This window comes from Toxotes jaculatrix, chromosome 2 (assembly GCF_017976425.1).
Source record: "Toxotes jaculatrix isolate fToxJac2 chromosome 2, fToxJac2.pri, whole genome shotgun sequence".
Classification (NCBI taxonomy): Eukaryota; Metazoa; Chordata; class Actinopteri; family Toxotidae; genus Toxotes; species Toxotes jaculatrix.
Genome location: NC_054395.1, coordinates 25,017,775 through 25,027,613, shown reverse-complemented (window position 1 = coordinate 25,027,613; position 9,839 = coordinate 25,017,775). Strand labels below are relative to the sequence as shown.

At 41.6% G+C, this 9,839-nt stretch overlaps 1 protein-coding gene across 1 annotated transcript; it reads left to right on the top strand.

Annotated features, from left to right (window-relative positions):
- Positions 1–273: 273 nt before the first annotated feature.
- On the top strand, positions 274–8,414 carry nt5dc2 (5'-nucleotidase domain containing 2). Its single transcript, XM_041064986.1, has 14 exons — positions 274–736; positions 2,556–2,740; positions 2,834–2,908; positions 2,991–3,046; positions 3,283–3,376; positions 4,313–4,441; positions 4,923–4,983; positions 5,093–5,195; positions 5,310–5,411; positions 5,566–5,647; positions 5,874–5,960; positions 6,822–6,962; positions 7,496–7,560; positions 7,782–8,414. Exons 1-14 carry the CDS (start codon positions 358–360, stop codon positions 8,041–8,043), a joined length of 1,821 nt encoding a protein of 606 aa, XP_040920920.1. The 5' UTR covers positions 274–357; the 3' UTR covers positions 8,044–8,414.
- Positions 8,415–9,839: the final 1,425 nt, after the last annotated feature.

The window sequence follows — 9,839 nt, the reverse complement described above, 5'->3', positions numbered from 1 at the left end:
TGTATATAGAGTATATTTATTTAATTTCTGATAACTTTAATTTCTAAACTGTTTGGGCAATGTTGGAGATGGAGATTGTTATAATATAAATATTGCTAAAACATGGCTGTTTGTGTTAAATGTCTTCTTTTTGGAGGGGGGGGGGGGGGGGGGGGGGCTTGGAGGGGGAGTCGCCCAGGGAGTAGTTCAATGTAGAACCGCCACTGGCAGGGACTACAGACCCTCCCCTCTGAACCACGGGGCATGGTTCCGCGGGGCGTGGCCATAGCGAAGGCGAGGGCATGTTTTCATCAGCTCGCTTAAAACCAGCCTGCGGCGGCTGCAGCGTTTAAATCTGTTTATACTGCGCGTTAAAAAATGTCCTTAAAAACAGCAGGCGCAGCGTTGACCCGCACACTGTGGACCACGGGGAACAGGACTCCTCCGGTAGCGAGATCCCCTAAAGTGAACAGACTTTCTACCACATGCAGGGCGTCTGGGGGAAGAAAGCAGGGCCGCGAAAAAACAATAGAACAAAGTTGCGGCTCGGACTCGGACAGGCCGAGTGGCGACGTGCCATCACCCAGCGAGCCGCCTCACACATGTACGACTGGGGATAAGAAGCGACCCAAGGAGCCGGCGGGCGCTCCAGGCGTTACTGGTGTAAGGAGACGGTCTTACACCTCAACGGCAGCTCCGGTGGACCAGCGGTCCTACCTGTGGGCTCGTTACAGTGACATGAAACGGCTGGTTCACGGTAAGCAGGACACCCCCCAACACCATCCCCCTCCTTTTGTCCACTAGTGCCCCCAACTCTCTTCTCTCTCTCTCTCTCTCTCTCTCTATATATATATATATATATGTGACCATCCACGTCACCAGGTCTCCCGGTTCCCAGCATAAACGATGTTTAGCCGTTAGTGAAAACATTTTGTTCATCTGGGGATTGTGATCATCCTCTTTCTAAGTAGCCAAATCGGACAGATGGCACATTAACGCTGGTTGGTTTTAATGTTCATTATCGAAAGCATTTTGGGATTTAAGTTTGAAGAATTCTATTATTTTATTCTTTAAAAAAAAATGCAATGACAAGTAAATTAAAAAGTCAAGAAGAAGTTTGTTCGTTTGTTCTCCCGAAGTTCTTCGGTGTCGCATCGAAACAGCCCAAACTAACGTTAGCTAACGGTAAACATTAGCTCAGAGGACACGTTTTGTATGTTATTTGAATATCGTAGCCAACAATTGGTGGAAAAAAATCAGAGCAGGCCAGTTCACTAACTTGATATCATTGCATGTCATGCCATCCACATTTGCTAGAAAGTTGAGGAGTTTGGTGTTTTGGCTAGCAGGCTACTTATGGCCGAAGATAGAAATAACAAGAAAATGTAGCCTGAAAAATACATGGGGTTTTTTTTTGGAACATGGAGTCTGATCAAACTACAGAACGCCAGGAAGCTAAACGGAACCAGTTTGCTTGTTTAACAGATAACACTGCAAAGCTGTAATCAAAATGTTTACTTTTCAGAGTTGTTGTTATTCTGTCCGTAGGGTCCTACTTCTTTTAGTGTAGTAGAAAAACCCATGTGTTCAAAATACTTTTTTATTGTAAACTCTTAATCTGTAATCTTTAAGTTGATGGAAAGATTCAGAAAGTGCTTAGCTGCAGTTTGTTGCACATTATTATACATATTTTTCACTGCATTTCTTTTTCTAATCTTCGTATAAAAGTTTTTTTCTCTCACTGACCGCCTGAGTGCAAAGCACAAATTCTCCGCCTAATGGGTTTTAAACCACGCTGATCGTGCACTTCCAGTCAGACTCGTCACTTCGTAGATATCAACTTTTGAAATGTGACTCAGCATGGAAAGAGAGGCATTTCCAGCAGTAGAGCTGCTGGAGGGGAAAACTAGCCTCAGGGCTGGTATAGGCATGTCTGCTGCCCAGCTGCAGCCCTCATTGAACTGTCCCAGGACAGAAGGCCATGGCCCACTGTCCTGTGCACATATTCCGGCCAGGGTGTTACAGACTGTTTCAGGCAGAGATTTTAGACTGTTTGTTTATTCAGTGACCATGTGTTAGCTGCGTGACTGTTGTCCCAAAACAGAGGCTAGTAAAACTGACAAAATAGATAATTAATAGAACCTCTAATACAAGTGGTAATAGCTGCTCTGCTGCCATTCAGCAATACATTAAATGAAATGCCGTTGATTTTTAATAAGGACTGTACAGAATGTTCTTTTTGGATCGACTTAGTTCAGTAAAGAGTCAGTTGACATGTTAGCACTCATTACGCAACCTCCGGTGAGCTTGCCAGCTTCAGTGGATTGAAAACAGCAGTACAGTTACTTCTTTCCTCTCTGCACGATCAGCAGTTTTCATGGTAAAAGAGAATATTGCTGAACCTTTTTACATCAAAATATGAGTCAGTTAATGTGAATGGCCCAATCCTGCCCTCCCTGAAATGAAAGTTTTGGTCTCTTGCTGAGTCACTGGTGTCTCTGATTTGATTTGATCTGTATTTTACTTTTAATCATTTCATTTGAATGAGGATTTCCCATCTGTTCTCCCTGGATCAGACCTGATCCCACCAGGTGCGTGCAAGACCCTGAACTCCTCCGCCATCTACGCTAACAATGAGGTCAACCTGGCTGAAGTGGACATCTACGGCTTTGACTATGACTACACCCTGGCTCTGTACTCAAATGCACTCAACACAATGATCTACAATACAGCAAGAAGTTTCCTCATTGAACACTTCAAGGTGCGTTGTACAGTAGTTTCATCAAATATATTGCCATTATGGCTGATTTTAGATTGAGGTGAATTCATCCATTTTTGTCCTCCTGCTTGACAGTACCCTGAAGGCATCCGCAAATATGATTATATTCCCAACTTTGCAGCTCGGGGTCTTCACTATGACATCCAAAAGGTAAAATCTTTTAAATCACAGTTGTCCCACTGCAGGAAGAGGAGTGTACAGATACTGACAATCTCCTGAAACTCCTGCACAGGGTCTTCTGATGAAGATAGATGCCTTCCATTACATTCAGCCAGGAACGGTGTATCGGTAAGAGGCTGATGTTGTGTTGCTCAGGAATCTAGTTGGCAATGCTGAAATGCTATTTAGCAAACAGTCATGACCATAAATTGTAACTGCTGGGTTTGATCCATATATTCCACATTCATTTTATATGTTCAGTTTCTTTATCTACGTCGCTGCTATTGAAAGCAAAATCACTATTTGCGTTGTCTGATAATGTGTTTCTAAACTCTAGTGCATTCATTTGTGTTTGATGTTCCCAGAGGCCTGAGCCCAGTGCCAGATGAGGAGGTCCTTCAGCTCTTTGGAGGGACTTACCATGTCCCGCTGCAGCAGGACAGTGGCTTTTATGGAAAGGTCAGGAGGGTGTTTTTGTTTTTTCAGAGAAAAAAAATGTTATTGTAGTTTACAGTCACATACTTCAAATATCCATGGCTTTGAGTGTTATCACTTTAAACTAAAGTTCGGTGGAGAGAGCTGCCTGACATTTATCACAGTTATTGCTCTGCTCTCAGATATTTTCTGAATACTTCTGTTCTGTGAAACATGTGTTTGGTTTGGCACAGATGAGAAAGCCCTTCTTAACACTGCGGGTTCAGCACATCTGTTATAATCTCATCTGGCCACTCTGAAACAGGGATGTAGTTCAGGATTAAATCTGTCACTGTCCACGGAGATTTCAAGTGTCAGGCTTTGTGTGGCTTTATTATTACATAAGTCCTGGTTGTGAATTTTGTAATCTCATTTGTTCCATTGTCGTCATGACTCAGCTTGAAGGCAGTGTTTCCGTCCCTAAAAAGCTCGCCGTGAGAACTCTGTGTCCCACAAACTAATTTATTGTATGTTGCGATTTTTTTTTTACAAGTTGTACTCAGTCAATCACAACATGTATAAATCTCTATTGAGTCTGACATTCCCAAAGGTTAATCTGACCTGTTTCCTAATTAGGGGCAGTTTGGGGTCTGATTATTTAAATATATTAGTTTCTGGTCCACCAGGTTTTTGAAGTGCATTCCTGCAGCAGGAAGAGTGCCTCTCCATCTTCTAATCCTCCTGGAAACAGTCCTGTCCAAAATAGTTTTCGTGTGGTGCTAATCTCAGTTGGAGATTTGGCTCTGTTGTCACGGCAGCTTCTTAGTGGGTATAGGTTGTAGCGAAAATGGTTTTTCAATGTGATTAAGAAGTCATTCAAAAGAGCACAGAAACACAATAAATTTTACAAAACATTTATGGCATCCCGTCGTAGACAAGCAGGAGTAATTATCAAGCATTGAAATATATTTCCTGTCACAGGGACCAAAGGTGAAGCAGTTCATGGACATCTTCTCCATCCCTGAGATGACTCTCTTGGCTGTGGCAAATGATTTTTTCATCACCAATGACATTGAATATGATCCAATTCACCTCTTCAAAGACGTCTCTGTGAGTATTCCCCGTGACTCTCACACTCTTAATGTTACATTCTTATGTTTTCAGTTCTGTCCCCACCCTTTGGCTCATACGGAGAAACACACAGAACTAGTTTATTTAAAGTTTTCACATACCGTGCTTCTTCAGCAGGAGGCTTGGGAATTCGGTGAGCTCGGTTTAAAGTTTGCAGTGGACTCTTATGGCTAGAACAAAGAACAATAACTGCCTCTCCTCCTGCAGTTATGGAAACCTACAGCGTGTCCTTTGCTTCATCATAATATAAAACATATTGATTAAAAAAAAACATGCAAAATGTCAGGATCTGAAGCATTTTCACATAGTGGACCACTTATGCTTGACTGACTTAAGCTCTGAGCTGCCTCTCAGCAGAAAATACTCATGCTGGATTAGGCCAAGTGCCACGAAACTGTTGAATAACACAGATCTGTTATGAAAAACCGTTCCTTCTATCTAACACCCCTTTAATACCCAGGAAGCAATCGGCATGGTTCACCTGAAAGGCTACATGTACAAGTGGGTCATGCAAGATCTGGGTGAGAAATCAATTTTTTGTTGCTGTGTCAATTCAGAATATTGCCTCACATACAGCAACGTGACCGTGATGCCTGCTTGCTTCTAACATTTCGTTCTTTTTCTTTATAGATAAGTTCATTCTGAGAGGAGAGGAGACAGATGCTGTTTTGCACCGATTGGTCAGTCATGGAAAGAAGCTATTCCTCATCACCAACAGCCCTTTCAGCTTTGTGTAAGTGTTATCTGTCTGAGGCCCACGTCTTCGCAAGTCCACTCTGACTCATAATAAGTTTTGAGTCAGAGCAGTTGCAGTCTGTTTTACCAAAGTGTTTTTTTTTTTTCGCAGGGATAAAGGAATGATACACATGGTGGGAAAAAACTGGAGAGAGTTCTTCGATGTTGTCATTGTACAGGCAGACAAACCTCACTTCTTCACCGATTGTATCAAGTGAGCACATATCATTCATCTCATTCAGAGATTAGTTTGAATAAAAAAAAATTTAGTAGAGCTCAACAATCACATCAGACTTGATACATTCACATCAGCTTCTTGGTTTGGGGAGCGAGCGCTGCAACATCCTTCAAAATTGTTACTCTTACAGACCGTTCAGACGCTTGGATGGTAATGGAGACCTTCGATGGGAAAAGATAAAAAGTCTGGACAAAGGACAGATCTACAAACAGGTCTGTATTAGTTTAGGCTACTGTCTTACTCCTCCGAAAACTAAATTTTTCCTTATGTTTGAGCCATCTCCTGGTCCTCTAATCATGATGAGGCTTTTTAATCTCTCTCTGTTTAACAGCCATGTTTTTACATGTTAGAACTGTTGCGTGTTTTTACTTGTTGTATTCTGAGTCTTAATGATTAAAGAGAATAGCTGGTGGCTTGTGGTTTTCTTTTGTGTTGCAGGGAAACCTGTTTGACTTTCTCCGACTGACAGGCTGGCGAGGGTCAAAGGTTCTTTACTTTGGAGACCATCTTTACAGTGACTTGGCTGTAAGTGTCACAGCTTGGTGATGTCAACACTGATGAATCACTGCCTCAAGGACCCACATTATAATTAGCTGGTGGAGTTGCGTTTCGAATGGCTTTTCCATGTATTTAATGCACTTTACTTTTGCTGAGTCTGATGCACACACTGCCAGATGTACACCGTCTCCTCCAGTTGCACAATTCTGAAAATTTCCATTGTTGCATTTGGGTGGGGCCAGAGGGAGCTGCAGAGTGAAACTTTTAACACCAGATGGCAGTACAGACTGTCTGTTATTGTTTCAGAAATGTCGAATGAAAGACATGGATTACTGTAAAGAAGGTATATGAACACATCAACAGCCTTAAAATGTATAGATACTTGAATTACTCTTGTGTGTCTAATCAGAAAGAGCAGCAAGGCAAGGCATCTGTATCTGTACAGCACAGACACAATAAAGAAATGCAAATAAAATCAGTTAAAATAAAATAAAATGAGGTTTAAATTCATATAAATCTTCATATACAATAAATAGACAAAAAATATAATAGACCAGAAATACAGTTATAGTCCACATGCAGTGCAGTAATAAGATGTAATGCCCCAAAATTAATGAAATGTAAAATGCCCTTTGTTTGACTGGTTATGCACCCCGCCTCAGGAAATATGTTGCTGCTGTCTTGTTCTTAAATACAGATACTGTATAAATGCTGATTAGAAACTTGGTTACCTGTATGCATGGAAATCTATCTGAGAATATCAGGTTTCTCTTATGAAATCAACTTACTGGAGAAAGTTGACTGTAACCTGGTTACTTAAGTATATATCAACATACTGACTGTACAGGCTTTTTTTTTGTACCAAAGCAATTTCACATATTCTTGCAGGACCTGATGTTGCGACACGGCTGGCGTACAGCAGCCATAGTACCTGAGCTGGAGCAGGAAACCAAAGTGGTGAGCACAGACCGGTATGCTCTGAACCTCACCTGGCTACAGGCTCTAACCGGCCTGATGGAACGCCTGCAGGTGAGAGGTCAATCCCAGGATTGCTTGGAGCTTTTGCTCCATTTTCCCACACAGGCATAACAAATAACAATGATGACACAGCAAAAAAAAAATGGAACAGTCTTTAACCAGCTCCAATCCAACTGTGTTTAGGGTTAAAGGAGACAGATGTTGACCTTTCAAAGCCAGCAGTTACTCATGCTTGGTAAACCTCAGATTGCTAAATTAACTGACGCCAAACCGCAGCCTGCACTGACGCTCAGTTGCAGCAATTTGTCATCGGGATCTCGGCTGGGATGATGACATGTTGACAAAACAGGATGCCAAAAATTGTCCATTTACCAAGCTCCCTCCGAGGCCATGTAACTTCTGTTTGCAAGCCCTTGTTGGCTTGTGATTGGGTTGTGTGAAACTGATTGAACAAAGCATAAACATGCAGTAAAAACTGTGTTCTTACCTTAAAACTAAGGATCAAATTATTATTTATTCAGATTTTCCTTCTATGTATTATTACAGCGTAGCAGGCCTTGATGTTGTTTTCTTTATTGTCTTAGATACATCGGGACCTAGACTCTAAACAAGTTTTTCAGGAATGGCAGAAAGAAAGAGAAGAACTCAGGTGAGTGCCTTTGTCTTAATCCTTCAGTCAATCTTAAGCACCTCCCAATGAACCCAGTGTCCCTGCTTCGATCACGTATACACTGTGGTGCATTTATTGAAGCGCTGGACTTAAAGACAGCTCTGAGGTGTTTGTACTTTACCTGTTAGACAATCTGAAGTACATGAATGCACACATATTTAAAATCATATTAACGTTTACCCTAAATGTTTCTGTCCCAGGGCAATGACAAAGAACTTCTTCAACCCTCAGTTCGGCAGCATCTTCAGAACGTGTCACAACCCCACCTACTTCTCCAGACGCCTGTGTCGTTTCTCAGACATCTACATGACCTCCCTGAGCTGTCTTTTGAATTATGACCTCTCGTACACTTTCTACCCCCGCCGCACACCTCTGCAGCACGAGGCTCCCCTGTGGATGGATCAGCTTTGCACGGGCTGCATGAAGACACCTTTTCTGGAGGAGATGTCTCACATACGATGAAAGCTGTGCTCTCCTCAGTGACTGATAGGATTTCATATTTTAGGCCTGGCGAACACTTGAGATTGATTAAAGCAGGGTTTCTTTTTAGCCAAGAGGGTGCTACACAACTCCTTCCACAGGGAAAAGCAATCCTGTCCCATATAGTGACCCACTTACCCAGTGAATTCACTAGAGGGTGCTGTAGACTTAGCTGCTGTCCAGAGACCGTACAATTCAGATAAACATACTGTGGTACAAGAGTGACAGACACTCTGGTTTTTGCCTCAGTCAAAGGGTTAAGGTTAAGGATTTTAAGAGCAATATTTGGCTACAGTTGCACAAATACAACAAATAAAGAATACAATCTTACATTGATTTGTGTTGATCTTTTGTTAGCCCTCTTGTACTGTACACATCACATTTTTATGTGGGAATCGGTGAGTTAAGTAACCTCCAGATTACTGAATCATGAACAGAATTAGCACAGTCTAGCACTGAAACTCACCTTTAATCAGTTTAACAAATCTAATGAATTTTGCTTATTTTCTCAGTCTTAATTTTCTTCCATTTACTTCATTGGTCGCTTGGTTGCTAGGCAGCCCAGCATCCATTCATCACCACTGTACACAGCATCACAAAGTCATTCACTTCCAGCCGCCTGCCTGAAGACAACAACAGCAAAGGTACTGTACTCTCTGCATGCTTCACCTTGGGGTGTGAACATTAAATTATTCAGGGAGGATGGCTGACATTATGTGGCAGAGGTGAACAGTAGTTGCAGCTGAATTCAAAGATCAGGAGCTGGTTAAGTTTTCATGCGCTGTCCCGTGCAGGGATCATTGGTTTAGATACTATTTGCGCGGGCGGTAAAGCTACACAGACGTTTGTGGTGATTAATTCTGATGCGGGTGATTATTAGTAAACTCTCCACTCTCAACGCATGAAGTCACTGAAATAATTTGATCGCTGTTGCGTGGCTGCAGTGTTTGTTGTCGTGCGTTTGATGCATCTTTGTTGACCAAAAGTTTGGTTCCACGAGACTCCATTTTAATTAAAGTAGACCTTTCGCGCGGTGACCTGTGACATGGCCTTTGAAGCTGGGATTCGTCTTTAGTTATATGACACGGTTAATTTCGCTATTTTCGCTGCACTTTGTCATTAAAAGATAAATTGGATTTCACCTTAGCCTCACCTCGGCAGGTTATAGCTCATTGTTATGGTTATGTCTCGCAATTTAAGTCACATCTTGACAAAAGTAATCATGTTGTGCTTCACAGTTCGCATTTCTAAATAAAATTTAATGTTAGACTCATAGGACTATATTTTTATGGAAAAATTAAACTTTTCAAATAAATAAGACACTATGAAAAGTATGAATAATAGAGTAAAACATTTATTGTACAAAATGTACTTCAATATGAAGTTATTTAATAAATGACAAACTCAAATCATTAGGTCTATTATCACCACCAGGGAGTTTCATTGCTGTTCATTTTTATTTCATAATGCATTTGTATTTCAAAATCCTTTTTTTTTTAACCACTTCACAACACCATTTGACCTTCAGTGATTAACTGCACCTCAACAAAGATTGTGGAGTTGTGTCATTATGTGACATTATCTGTCAGTCTAAACTACGCAGGCTGTTGCTCAATTTTTGGTGAACGTGAGACAACTTTTCCCTCAGGGACTTGCAGGACTTCCTCTTTTCTCAGCAAAGCGCTGAGTGTGTGTTGTTTGACCCTCCAGCATGAGTAATAGACTGCATCTCTTTGCACATCATCACCTCTTTTGGCACATTGCTTGTTGACTGCATA